Consider the following 13,413-nt stretch of genomic DNA (forward strand, 5'->3'; position numbering starts at 1 on the left):
TGTTTATTGTTATTATTTTTATTATTAGATTTTTATTGTAGATACAAGAAAATATTTAGAGACAACTGGAAGAGTCCATAACAGAGAGAAAAGAAGTAGACTGGGCATGGCCAGGGCTATCGGCAAGAGAGGCAAGAGACCAGGAAAGAATAGAGGAGATAGCAAGAGATAGAGAATGTAAGATAGCAAGAGCGGGGAAGACAGGGCTAAAGAAAGGGTCAGGATGCTGCTGTGGGGGCTTTGAAATGTAGAGCAAGTGCTTGTGAGGAGCTGGAGGCCAGCACAGGCTTGATATGAAACCCACAGGGACATGTCAATGGAGCACCAATGTCCCTTCTGCTAGACGCTAGGTGTAAATCCCAGCAGCCTCCTGGAGGAGGGGTGGAGAAAAGGTTAATGCCCTTTAAGTTAGACATGGAACATAAATAGCTTATTAAAGGAAGACGTCCAAGAATGGAAGTGACTAGCAAGCTAAGGAAAGATCCCAAAGAGCATCCAGCGTGCGTGTGTATGTGGTCTTTCATAGCCGCCGCTTTGCAGGCTGTGTTTCACATGGGCTCTGTGAGATGATACCAGGGTAAAGAGGAGCAGCAGTTGTTAACACAAAGCCTAGAGAGTATCCCTTCATGGAGAATGGGCTCCCAAAGTCCGTTTGTGCACTAGGGATACATCCTGGTCTACTGCCCAGCCCCCCAACTGACCTCCACATTCAAGGGCCTAGTTCGGTCTTGTACAGGTTTCCCAGCTGTTAGTCTGGAGTCAGTGAGCTCCCACTTGCTCAGATCAGCTGTCTCTGTGAATTTCCCCAACATGCAAGACCATGTTGAAGACCATACATTTCTTTTTTTAAGTGACATTTTTCAGATACTTAGTGGCTTTTCTGATGTGCATGCCCTTGATGACCTAGACAATTTCAAGGATATTCTTTTTTATATAAATTTTATTTAAATTAGAAACAATCTTATTTTACATATCAATCCCAGTTCCCTCTCCCTCTCATCCTCCCATACCCCCCCCCACTGAACCTCCTCCCTGTCCCATCCCCCCCATCCACTCCCCTGTGAGGGTGAAGCCTTCCATGAGGAATCATCAAAATCTGTCAAGTCATTTGGGGCATGGCTTAGGCCCTCCCCCATGTATCTAGGTTAGAGAGTATCCCTTCATGGAGAATGGGCTCCCAAAGTCCATTTGTGCACTAGGGATACATCCTGGTTCTACTGCCAGAGGCTCTATAGACTGCCCAGACCTCCTAGTGACATCCACATTCAGGGGGCCTGGTTTGGTTCTACGTTGGTTCCCCAACTGTCAGTCTGGGGTCCACGAGTTCCCACTTGCTCAGGTCAGCTGTTTCTGTGGGTTTTCCCAGCATGGTCGTGACCCCTTTGTTCGTCACTCCTTCTCTACAAAGGGATTCCAGGAGTTTGGCTCAAGTGCTTAGCAATGAATCTCTGCTTCTGCTTCTACCAGATACTGGGTGAAGGCTCTTTTTAATTCACACTGTAACTGAAGCTTAAAACGGAAAGGGGTCATATTGGGCTCTGCCGTCACAGCCCTCCAGCCCTTATGGATCAGCCAGGTTTGTGGGCGCACCAGGGATCTAGGTACCGAGCCTCAAGTCCTGAGGTAGAGCAGAAGACAAAGCCTGGGGACAGGGCTTCAAAGGGAATCGTGGATGGCAGGGAGCTGAACCTTCCAAGGAGCCTCTGTGGATTCCTTCCTAGTTACCACATCTTACAGGGGAAACCAGTGTTCTTGTGGGGGTTCCAAGTCTCATTAATGAAAGAGTTTAGAAACAGACCGAGAAGGAAGCTCAAGGATACCTTTATTAGTGCTTAAGAAAAACAGTACAAGTGAAAAATTCCAGCAGCCTCCAGGAGGGGAGATAGAGAAAAAGTCAACAACTTCTAAGTTAGACACGGAATAGAAATAGATTATTTAAAGGGGGGTAAAGGTCCACCAAGAATGGGAGTGGGCGGTGAGCTGAGGAAAAGTCCATGGAGCACCCAGGCAAGCTGTGTGTTCTCTCATGAACACACACGCCCCCACCACTGTAGGGGCGAGCCCACAGCATTGTCCACGCCCCCACCACTGTAGGGGCGAGCCCACAGCATTGTCCACGCCCCCACCACTGTAGGGGCGCGCCCACAGCATTGTCCACGCCCCTCGGTGAGGATAAAAGGAAAGGAAAAGCAAAGGCACTCTCTCGGAAGCCTGCCACGCTTCTGATCTTCCAGTCATTTCTCTGGTAAATAAATACATTAAGTTCCATATTACGTTGACCTCCCTCATCAGCTGGTGTCAGAAGTGGGATCCACTTTGGTATTTCTCTGGCTATTTGGAGAATGCTGTTGTCAGATGATGCCTAGATAAAGAAAAGTGCGAGTCTTCCTCAGAACCTGGCTCCTTTCACATGTTTGTCTGGAGGTAGCTTCTCTCGGGTCCCTCGTTCACATGCTCACATAGTGTTGTTGCACTTTACATGGCTGCTGGAACTTTCTCTCCCTTTCTGCTCCTGAGCTCCTGAGCACCTCGATCCCTGGTTTACCACTTCATCCGTAGCCTTCGTCCCCTCCGCCTGCCTCCTTGCATAGAAAGCCGGGAGCAAATGAGCTCTTGAGCCTCGGGGCCCCTGTATGCCAAGACCAGCTTTCCCAGAACCCTAGTAATTAGGAACCCCAATTCATACTCTTGAGTAATACATTGGGGCAGGCAGCAGGACTCTTTCCCCCTAAGATGTCTTCATCCAGTTATCAGGGCTCTGGCTACTTTGGTCCACAACCCAAGGCCAAGGCCTGTTCCTGTCTTTCTGGGCTTCCTTGTTGCCAGTATTTCCCAACACACTATAGAAAACTAGCCGTGCACAGCCAGGAGTACCCAGTGTGGGAATTCAGATGAGTCGACAAAGACATGTTCCATGGGTGTTCTGAAGGCATTGTGTCTATTGAGCAGAGAAATTCTCAGCATCTTTTAATTAGCAGTCCATTCACCAAAACATGAAAAATGTAGTTGGCACTCCCATCAAGTAGGGAGCCCTGGCTGGTTCTGAGCAGTAAGGATTATAATGAAAAGCATCCAAGGCCGTCCCTTCTGCCTTGAAGAAAGCCCTCTAATGCTCAACTTCTCTGCTGTTTTCCAGGAGACAGTGGTGAACCTAGCAGGGCTCCTGGTCAGCCTGTTGATGCTTCCTCTGGTATCAGGTTGCCCAAGGTAAGCCAGGAGTGAGACTAGGACAAAGACGCCCAGCGCAGCCTCTTCCTGTACATATTGGCCGCCTTACTGTCTTCCCCAGCCTCAGCTTTGGATGCTTCATCCTCCTGACCGCTCTCCACATCTATGCCAACTACCGGGCAGTTCGAGCCCTTGTCCTGGAGACCTTGAATGAAAGCCGGCTCCAGCTGGTTCTAAAGCACTTCCTTCAGAGGGGAGAAGTACTTGAGCCTGCTTCAGCCAATCGGATGGAGCCATTGTGGACAGGTGACCCGACCCTTTGGTCTCTTGCCCCCCTGTCTCCCAGCCTTTCTCCTGTGCCTGAGCATTCTGACTACAGCTTCCTACAGGTTTCTGGCCATCCCTGTCTCTGTCCCTGGGTGTTCCCTTACACCAGTTGGTGTCCAGGTGAGTGGCCTGGGGTCTCCTGCCTCACTGCTGCTTCAGACACTTTCCACATAGGCCCCTATTTTCCGTTACACACCGATTTGGGGGCAGGTTTTACTGTGTATCCTGTTCTAGGTTTCTTATTGTCATTGTACAGGCCTACAGACCAGCCTGAGTGCTTGAGGGAAGCAGTGAGCAGATACATGTTAAGAGCAAACTGCCCTCTAAATACCTCTGTGTACACCCATAGACAAAAGCAGCCCTCAGCCTCTCCTTATGAATGGCGGTAAATGCAGAGACTCATGGCCACCCAAGGTACACAGAATAAATGGAGGCTGTAGACCCATCCTTACAAGTCACTAACACCATCCCTTCTAAGGCTCATGGACCATTATGAATAGGGGGCAGGAAGTGTGTAGGAGCTGGAAGATAGAATAAACAGCTTTGAAATTCCATTTTCTACACTTGATATGATCTGGTTTACTTTTCTGCTACTTGGGGAGGAGAGGGTTTCTTTGGCGTAGATTTCCAGGAGACAGTCAATCATCAGTGGAAGTCAGGGCACAAGTAAGACAGAAGCCATGCTGTTTGCTAGCTCACTCGCTGGCTCATGCTCAGCTAGCTTTTTAATGCACCCCTGGCCTGCCTGCATAAGGATGGTGTCACCCATAGTGGGCTGGAGGATGGTGTCACCCATAGTGGGCTGGAGGATAGTGTCACCCATAGTGGGCTGGTCCTTCCCAAATCAATCATCAGCCAAGGCAGTATCTCACAGACATATCCAAAGACCAGCCTGGTCAAGGCAGTTCTTCAGGTGAGGTTCCTCCTTCTCTGGTGACTCTAGGTTGTGTCAAGTTGCCAAAAACTAAGCCCTACACAGTACAACCAATGCAGTCATTAACTCAGCTGAAGTGACCTGCACTAAAGCCCACACAAGGCTGGCACTACCAGTCAGCCAAGGAAGAGGACTGTTAGTGATTAGTGGATTCTATAGGGAGGGAAAATTACATCTTTAGCCATGTATCCCCTGCTGAGCCCACCAGGCTTCAACTATTGCTCCAAGCTCCTGGTCATAAAGAAGGCTCAGTGAGCCACAAAACAAAATAGGCAGCAAATATGAGCGAGAGACTTGTAGGGAGAAGGGAGATGGAGAGGGGTGGGAGGTAGATGGGGAGGGTTTAAGTGAGCGGCGTGCAGGATGTGCATGTGCAAACTGCAACGGATAATTTCAGCAAGAGACGCATGTAGATGAAGGGGATGGTGCACAGGGAGAGCGGGGGCCACATATAGGAAGGGGGAAGGTGGGAGTGGGTCAGCGTAGTGCGTAGGAAACAGTGGGCAGTGGGCAGAAGGTCAGTGGCAAACTGGCGGTCACCGGCAGCAGTTTGACCAGCGGGTCCTTCTGCCTTGCTCCCCGGCCCCGGTGCACTCTTCTCTCCATCAGTGTCTCTGAGCTCAAGCAGCTGGTTGAAGGGCATCAGGAACCATACCTCCTTTGCTGGAACCAATCACAAAGTGAGTGTGCTACGTTTTCCCAGTTCCCCTACTTCCTCCAGGCCTTCGATCTCTGGACAGTTTGGAGTCTGCCTAGTGTCTTAGAGGATGCTCTAGATTAAAATTTTGGTGCATTCAAATTAATAGTTTCATGCTTAATGAATTCACGGTATCTCGCTATAACAGCAATTCTCAACCTGTAGGTTACAACCCTTTTGGGGATTGAACAACCCTTTCACAGGGGTCGAATATCAGATAGCCCACATATGAGATATTTACATTATAATTCGTAGGTAGCAAAATAATTTTATGGTGAGGGTCACCACAACTTAAGGAACTGTATTAAAAGTATGTAGCATTGGAAGGTTGAGAGCCAGTGATCTATAACATGAAGCTACAGAGGCTGCCTTATTACTTGTGGCATTTTTCTAAGGACTGAATGGGGTAATTATGTAAAAAGTACTTTGTATATTGTAACATAGTCAAATAAGACTGTGGCCCATTGGCTTTTATGGAGATCACCTTGTCTCTTAGCCTGAGTCCTTTGGCAAGGAAACAAGTTCTTAAGATTGCTGATAACCTCTCTGAGCTACTGTGAAATTGTCCTTAGGATCTGAGCATGTCAGTTTGGCTAACGAAGCAACTGAATTGGAAGTTGGAAAGGGGAGGATAGGGACTTCCGTGCCTGGCAGTGACCTCAGGCAGATCAGTGAATCAGAAGATGGGGGGAAGGCATTTGAGAAATAGTTCTTTTCTGATCTTTGTCCTGTGGGTCTCTCCAGACCAGGTCCAGGTTGCTCTGAGCCAAGTGGCAGGCCCTGAGGCTGTCTTAAGGGCTGCCACTCATGGCCTGGTTCTTGGAGCCCTGCAGGAAGATGGACCACTTCCAAAAGAGCTAGCAGAGCTGAGGGAGCAGGCTCAGGCTGGTAAGAGCTTCGTGGTCCAGGGCTGATGACAGCAACAGTGTGAAGGGACTATCTGTTTCAATGAGGATATGAGAATTTCTGATTTTACACCCACCAGGTCCTAAGAAAGAAAGCTGGATTCTCGTCAGGGAGACCCATCAAGTGTTGGACACACTGTTCCCAAAGTTCTTGAAAGGTAACACCAGCTCCTGGCTCCTTCAGCCTTGGGCCCTGCCTGGGAGATAAGGACTGATTTGTCTGTGGTCTTCAGTCTCAGTCTGTGCCCCTTCTACAGGATTGCAATACAGGATGTCTCTGAAGCGCTATTGATACCGATAGTCTGTAAACCAAGCTGGTCCTAGAGTACTTACTTCACCCTGCCCCTTTCCATGTGCTGTGCCTGATCTCTGACTACACAAGTGAAATCTTAGCCTTGTTTTCTGCCATAGATAATCCCAACAAAAGAGCCCACGCAGTGCGAAAGGCTGCACCAGCCTGTGTTTCTGCTCCCATAACCCGTCCCCAGGCTCAGCCCAGAGCCTCCTCCCTGGCCTCACCCTGTGACCTGTTTGTAGGACTGCAGGCTGCTGGCTGGAACACTGAGAAGCACCATCTAGAAGTGGATGAGTGGAGGGCCACATGGCCCCTGTCTCCAGAAAAGAAGATCTCATGAGCAGCCCAGTTAGAGACCCAGAGCCCAGGACAGGTGCCTGGAACAAGGATGCTTCAGCCACACCAGGATGTTAGATGGGCAACTTTATTTTCACATAGGCAAACTGCTATGACCAATTGGTCACCACCTTGTGGGAAGTGACAGCCAATCAAATGGACTGGACCCCAGGCAAAGAGGAAGGGAACCAGTTCCTTCCTACCACATTCTTGCCCCTTTGCCTTTTCTGGGACCCACTACAAGAGCCTCACCCTCACTCTCTGTGAGGCCCAGGCATGCCCCGGTTGCAGCTCATGGTACTGAACACGTTTGATTTTATGCATAAAAGCCCCAGAGGAACACAGCCACAGTCATCATGAGCAGGGCGTTGAGGTTGACTACACGGACCCAGCCAGGGTCCTCACTGATGTCCTCCAGCCTCCTCTCTGTTGCAGCCTCCTCCCCACTAGTGGGTGGAGGACTCCCTGGCCCACTCTTGCCCATTCCACAGAACCAGAGCAGGCACCGGCGGAGCAGGCTTGGTGCTGGGGACTGGACATCTGGAAGAAGTGGCAATTATAGAGTTAGTTTGAAGGGAGTTAGCTTCCCTAGCTTCCCAGGACACTCACTGGAGCCAGCCTTACCTTCGATCACCACTGCGTGTTCCTGGTACCCATTCTGCACAGGGGTTGGGCTTTGTAACTCATCAGCATCTAGATCCTCCCGTTCCTCCTTGCTGTGCCGGAGACTGAAAACCAGGCGGTGGAGCTGGGAAGTTAGGGAGAAGGGACCAGGTGGGAGCTCTGCTCTCCACCCCGGGTGCACACTGGCTCACCACTGCTTCCCTAGCCCCTGCCCTGGCCTGCACGCTTGCCCAGGCTCAGCTCAAGACTCCTCTTTCCAGGATAGCCTTTGCCCTCACACTGGACCCCAGACTCTCAGCTGAGTATCAAAGTCATTGGCCTTGCCCGGTCCCATCCTATGTTTCACCCTGGATTTTATGTCTACACCCAGAACTGTAGTTCTTCAGACTGGTCTGAAAGTTCTGATCACAGTGTGTTCCTATTGTCATTTTCTCTGCTTCCCCAAAATGTCACGTAGGTAAATGTGCTTGCCCTGGAAATAAAACGTCATACTGAACTCCCAGCCTTCTCCTACCAACACTTGGCATGAGATTTCTTAGTCTTTCTCTGTGGTCCTCCCTTGAAGCAGAGTGACTAACGGGGCGAAAATGGTTCTTCCGTCCCACACGGTTCATGTTTGTCCTCCCAGTTCCCCAGAGGCCAGCACTTACATGCTTCTGCGGGATGGGTGCACTGCACAGGGAGACGACCAGTGTGAGGAGGCCAGAGCAGATGAAGAGTACGATGGCAAAATAGAGGTAGTGGACCCGGCAGAGGAGCGCCGGACATGCTGAGGGTCGGACACAGCTGCCCGAGCCAAAGAAGACCTCGGGTATGAGCCGTGCTAGGCCCATCAGCAGGCCCCCAACTAGTCCCCAGAAGGCACCCTGCAGGAGAAACAAGCGTTAGCCCACCCCAGATGCCCAAGCCTCACCGAGTGCCCATGTACATGCCCTGCTCACCTTCTCGTTAACACGGGGCACGAAGAGTGCCAACACAAAGACGGCCGACACTGGAGGTGCCAAGTAGCTGGAGACAGACTGGATGTAGTCAAAGAGCTGCCCGCCCTGTGCCGCCTGCACCACAGGCAGCCAAGCCACTGACACTGCCACAATGAATACCACCCAAAGCCTGCAATAGAGGGCCATCAGCTTTTACCAAGGACCCCAGCTTCCCCATCACCCTTCTGGTGTTCCATGCCCACACCCCAGGTTCACTTACGGAGCGGGAGATGGGACCCAGGCCATACCTTCCAACTATCAGCAGCTCCCTGTCACCTGCACGGGGCCGCAGGCGTGTGTAGATGTCCATAGTGAAAAGGGTGCTACTGCTGTTAAAGATTGATGCTAGGGAAGACATGAGGGCGGCCAGCATGACTGCTAGCATGAGTCCACGCAAACCTGTGGCCAACAAGAGCTGTCAGGCCAGGGCCGTTGGTGTGTTCAAGGTGGTGAACGCTTGGCAAGAGGTGACCCTCCCATAGGCAGTCCCTGCAGGCTTGGCCAAAGGCAGCCCACGCGCAGCTCTCACCGTTGGGCATGAGCCTCACAACAAGCTGTGGGTAGGCGATATTAGAGCAGCCCACCTCGGTGCCACACACCCGCTTACACACTTCAGGCACCACACATGCAACCTCATCTGCAAGAAAGAAGGCATAGGTGGCTAGGAAGGACTGTACTCTGGAAATGAAGATCACTGAAGCCATGTGGGCTGGGGATCCTAGAGATGGTGCTCCTGGTGGGAAGCAGGACTGACATACCAGGTTCCCAAGTCTAGGGATGCTATAAGAGACAGGCACTTTGGTCCTTGCACAAGAAGGTAGGGGTGCTGGATGGGGCACAGTCCTATTGAGCCTGGTGTGATGCAGACATTACCTGGGTAAAGAATGCGGCTGATCATGCCTGGCATGACCATAAGGAACATGGGCATCAGCTTCAGGTAGCCACACAAGATGCAGCCAGCTTTGATGTGAGTCAGATTCTTCCCAGCCAGGCAGCGCTGCACTATCACCTGTGATGGGGGTGTTCAACTATACAGGTCATCCCTGTACCTCACCCCCATGGGCTCTGCTGCCACTCTTCATGGGCCCTCGACACTAGCCTTCACCCCTACTCTAATTCATCCTCAGCCTCTAGCTCTGCGGAGCCCCTGCTATATCTCCACCCTCAGATCCTGCCAGGGGATTCTGGCTTCTACCCTGGCACGATTCCATCAGCTCAGGCCCTGCCTTCGACCTAACTCCAGAAGGGTGGCGTCAGGCACGCCTACAAACCAGCACAAGGCACTTAAAGTTCCACCCCAGGTGCACACACCACCCCAAACCTTGACCTCACCTGGTCACTGCACCAATACCAGCCTGAGACAATGGTAAGCCCCAGGAGCAGTGCAGGCCACGGCAGGTCTCCTGTCACCGGGTCACGCAATAGGTGATAGGAGTCGGGCCTCGGCTGGTAGCAGGTGCTGGAGATGTTGCCGATGGCTGGATCCTTGGACACTGTCAGTGACGTCACTGCTCCCAGGTATTTGTCGAAGAGACCCGAGTACCCGCCCACTTCATGGAAAGCTGTGCAGGCAAGGTTTTCAGGGGATCTCACCCAAGTGTTAAGGCCCTCCTTAGGACCCGCATGGCAGAGACAAGCAAGGTTCCAGACCCTGGGTTAAAAGCTCTTTGACAGCACAGATCCGTGTCCCGCCCACGCTGGGAAAACCCCATACCGTAACCACTGAGGATGAAGGCCCCGGCAAGAATGACAAAGGTCTGCACAGTGTCTGTGTACATCAGTGCTGCCAGCCCTCCTGCAATGACCTGGAGTCAGTGGAGGGCAGCACAGCTGCTGGGCCCCGGCACCCATGTTTTTTGAGAAGCGCCCATTCTAGAGAACAAGTTTTATTTAAGAAAACGATGCTAGGCTTGTGCACTGGGGCACCGGTAAGCAGAGTTGAGTTTTAGAGTTCACTGATGCTTTCTTGGCCAGGAATCCGTGTGGTACAAGATGCCCATAACGTGTTCCCTAACCTGTTTTTTCTACTGAGTAGTGGGGTGGGGGCTAACCCTCTAAGGCTCAGCCCTTGCTTGCACCCTGTCCCGCAGCAGGCTTCCAAGCCCACTTAGCACCCTTCTACCCAACTGTGTGTGATCCGGGCTCCTGGGAACTGCACTGGATTCAGCCAAAGATCTTGGAGACTGACCAAGTCAACTTTTCAGACTTCCAAGAAGGGTAGAAGCTTCTAAATCATTTCCAAGCCAGCTCTCTGTCACCATCACCAAGTTCCCCGCCCACCACTGCCACCTCCGTGCAGCCAGCCACCTGTCACAGTGTAAATCATGGTGATGCCCAAGAGTGCAATGACAGAAGCGTAAATGTTCCAGCCCAGGGCCTGCTGTATGAATACCGCCCCGGAAAACATGTCCACCTTTCAGGAGAAAACAAACGCATACATCAGAGGCAAAGGCAGTGACCCAGGTGCACCTCCTGCCCCCTAAACCATCCATCCACCCTATGTGGCCACACCTCAAAAGTCCACTCATTTGTCAATGACCTAGTCTTCCCGGGTCCTAACCACTGTGCCCACAGCTTTTCAGTACCCCCCTCCGCCCCCATGATTCCTGCATTTCTCCTTGGTCCCGTCTCTTCTAGAGCTCTCTGAAGATCTCATTGGATGGTTCTACCTTTCTAGCTGTACTGCCCACCGCACATGCGCACCGAGATTTTGGTGAAGATGTACAAAAAAAGTGAGAGCACCGACAGGTAGAGGCGGATACGGTGCCCACCAAAGCGCTTGCGTAGGTACTGAGGCATTGTAATCACACCGGCGGTCAGATACACAGGCACGAAGAGCCAGCCGAGTAGCAGCACTACAAAGAGCGCCTGTGGGAACACGTGACAGCCCAGAGTGACTCGGTCGTAGCATCTTAAGCAGGCCTGTACTAATCCTCACACCCAGGACCCAGAAGACACAGCGGAAGAGCCTGGGCCCTGAATGGGGGACAGAATCTCGACATCTTCCTGGCACCTTAGCTAGAGCCTATTTTGCACGTACAGGCCATCACCTACCAGTCTCCTCCAAGGAGGTCTTTCTGGCCCCTGCCTACCTCTCTAGGAAACGAAGCTGTGTGCACTGACTCTTCATCTGCCGGGCTCCTCCCCTCCTCCACCCACCCAGGAATTTTATCCTCAAAGGCTCAGTTCAGAGGTCTCCTCCAGGAAGGCTCAAACTCTTCTCTCTCCAACCCTCTGCGGTGAGCTCAGTCTCAGGGCTTGGTCTCCTTGTTTTTGAAAAGGACTTCAATTCAGTCTAGAGATGACCAGAGACCACATCATCAAAGAACATGGGGACAGGTACTTCTGCATCTATGAGCTGCCTGCCCAGCTTCAGAGTGGAGTACATAAGCCAAGGCCCACCGAGGACCCATACTGGCATAGGAAATCAGGGGCAGGACCTACCTGTAACCTACTGCCCATAAACAAGCATGTGATTCTTGCTCCCAGCCCAGCCTCTCCCCACAACTGGGCTGTTCCAACTTGTTCATATCCCCACACCAGGAGCCTCCCCACAGTGTGATCTTCCCGGGAGTTTCCACTGGGGTGGGTTATTATAGAAAAAAAAGACCTCACATTCCACTCAAATCCAGCCACAGCCAAGCCGCTTGCTGCACCAGTCCCTGCCAGGCCCACAAAATGACCGCTGCCAATGTTGCTGGCGAACAGAGAGGCTCCAACCTGGGTGGCCAGAAATGAGGGTGAGCTAGGCTGCTCCTCTAGGGTCCCTCCCATCCCATTGCCCGGCCCCGCTCACCGGCCACCACACCATGTTTCGTCCTGCCAGGAAGTAGCCACCAACCGTGCCTCTGTTGGTTCTGAGCATAGACTGGGAAACAGACGTGGGGGGAACTGGGATTGGGGCACATCTTTGGACCTCATTAGCTTCCTCAACACATTCCTCAGCCTTGTTTCAGGCTGAAGATTAACCAGCACTAGACTCCCCCCGATTGTTTGTCCCCTTACCCCCAGCCTCCTCCCAGACTCTCAGAACATCCCGGCCCTAATCCTAGTGTAACCGCTGGAGCCTGAATATGACTGGATTCAGCCTGACTTATCTGGTGACTTCAGATATGGGCTGCAACCATAATGCAGACAGGGAAACAGAGACCTCATTTAGAATGCTTAGCTTAATGAAAACCCACGGATACCCCCACCCTTTTTTTTTTTTTTTTTTTTTTACAAGACAGGGTTTCTCTGTATTGTTTTGGAGGCTGTCGGTCCAGCCCGGCCTCAAACTCACAGAGATCCGCCTGCCTCTGCCTCCCGAGTGCTGAGATTAAAGGCGTGCGCCACCAACGCCCGGCCCCCACCCCCCTTTTTTACAGTCCAGAACACATGAAGACAAAAAGTGAAAGATTTGCTTGCCTACTAGACCTACGTTTCTCCCTCAGATATCCAAGTACCCTTCTCCCACCTCTCTCTGAGGACCTTCTAAATCTTTACCCTCAAGCCCCCAAAGCGATTCCCTATCAGAACCCCCTCAACTTCTCACCCACAAGCCAACGCCAATGACCAGCAGGAAATACGCAACAATGACCAGAATGTCAGCAAGGTTGTCAATTAGGACCCTCTGTTCCCCAAGTTCAGAGCCTTCCTTCATTCGTTCGTCCATTCTCTCCAGCATCTGCCCCTCAAAGGGCTAGTCCCTGGATTCTCCCAGTGGAAAGATTAATGGTTACCTCAGGAGCACTGAGCCGACAAGTCCCCCAGGTTTCAACCTCCCTCTCCCACTTTATTTAGCTGAATCAGGTTTCTATCAAGGCCGAAGGCTGGTCCTGGGGTGCTGGGCCCTTCTGAGTTCAGGAGCATCCCATCCCCAGTGTTCCAGGCAAAGTCACTTCCTGCATTCTCTGAAAATATACACCCTCTAGCTTCAATGTAGGGAGTCTGGCTTAGCCAGCCTCTAGGTTCTAACCCAAAGCTGACAGTGTTGGTCCTATGCCCAGAAGTCCTCCATAGCTCCCCACCACAGTCGGGAGGAAGTACATGCTCCCCAGGCTGACTACCCAGGCCTGCCAGACCCTGACCTCTTCCATATAAAACCCAGAATGAAATTATATTGCCCTCACCACTCCCCTGCCCTTCTCAACCCAAGGACTTTCTAG

At 51.8% G+C, this 13,413-nt stretch overlaps 2 protein-coding genes across 2 annotated transcripts in view; one reads left to right on the top strand and one right to left on the bottom strand.

Annotated features, from left to right (window-relative positions):
• Positions 1-7,782, top strand: part of Rusf1 (RUS family member 1) — a 21,418-nt gene extending 13,636 nt beyond the window's left edge. The window contains exons 7-13 of the mRNA XM_005064317.4: positions 3,137-3,207; positions 3,290-3,474; positions 3,558-3,615; positions 5,039-5,109; positions 5,871-6,014; positions 6,112-6,189; positions 6,569-7,782. Of these exons, the coding sequence (XP_005064374.1) occupies positions 3,137-3,207; positions 3,290-3,474; positions 3,558-3,615; positions 5,039-5,109; positions 5,871-6,014; positions 6,112-6,189; positions 6,569-6,666 (705 nt within the window). The 3' untranslated portion in view covers positions 6,667-7,782. The remainder of the gene's footprint in view (positions 1-3,136; positions 3,208-3,289; positions 3,475-3,557; positions 3,616-5,038; positions 5,110-5,870; positions 6,015-6,111; positions 6,190-6,568) is intronic.
• Slc5a2 (solute carrier family 5 member 2) lies at positions 6,979-12,920 on the bottom strand. Its single transcript, XM_005064316.4, has 14 exons — positions 12,801-12,920; positions 12,063-12,134; positions 11,882-11,986; positions 10,970-11,134; positions 10,574-10,679; positions 9,981-10,061; positions 9,599-9,828; positions 9,140-9,275; positions 8,796-8,903; positions 8,515-8,665; positions 8,228-8,396; positions 7,937-8,152; positions 7,287-7,410; positions 6,979-7,202 (listed from the first exon to the last, which is right to left on the bottom strand). The coding sequence occupies exons 1-14, from the start codon at positions 12,918-12,920 to the stop codon at positions 6,979-6,981; spliced, it is 2,007 nt and encodes a 668-aa protein (XP_005064373.2).
• Between the last annotated feature and the right edge of the window lie 493 nt (positions 12,921-13,413).

Source organism: Mesocricetus auratus, unplaced genomic scaffold (genome assembly GCF_017639785.1).
Source record: "Mesocricetus auratus isolate SY011 unplaced genomic scaffold, BCM_Maur_2.0 Super-Scaffold_4256, whole genome shotgun sequence".
Lineage (NCBI taxonomy): Eukaryota > Metazoa > Chordata > Mammalia > Rodentia > Cricetidae > Mesocricetus > Mesocricetus auratus.

What these genes read in the sequence shown, in the direction of transcription:
- Slc5a2 (XM_005064316.4), bottom strand. Translation starts at nt 12,920, where the DNA reads ATGGACGAACGAATGAAGGAAGGCTCTGAACTTGGGGAACAGAGGGTC. An exon ending in TGTGAGGCTCATGCCCAACG is followed by an intron (nt 8,666 to 8,795) that starts GTGAGAGCTGCG and finishes TGTTGGCCACAG; the next exon opens with GTTTGCGTGGACTCATGCTA. An exon ending in ACACGCAGTGGTGATCGAAG is followed by an intron (nt 7,203 to 7,286) that starts GTAAGGCTGGCT and finishes CACTTCTTCCAG; the next exon opens with ATGTCCAGTCCCCAGCACCA.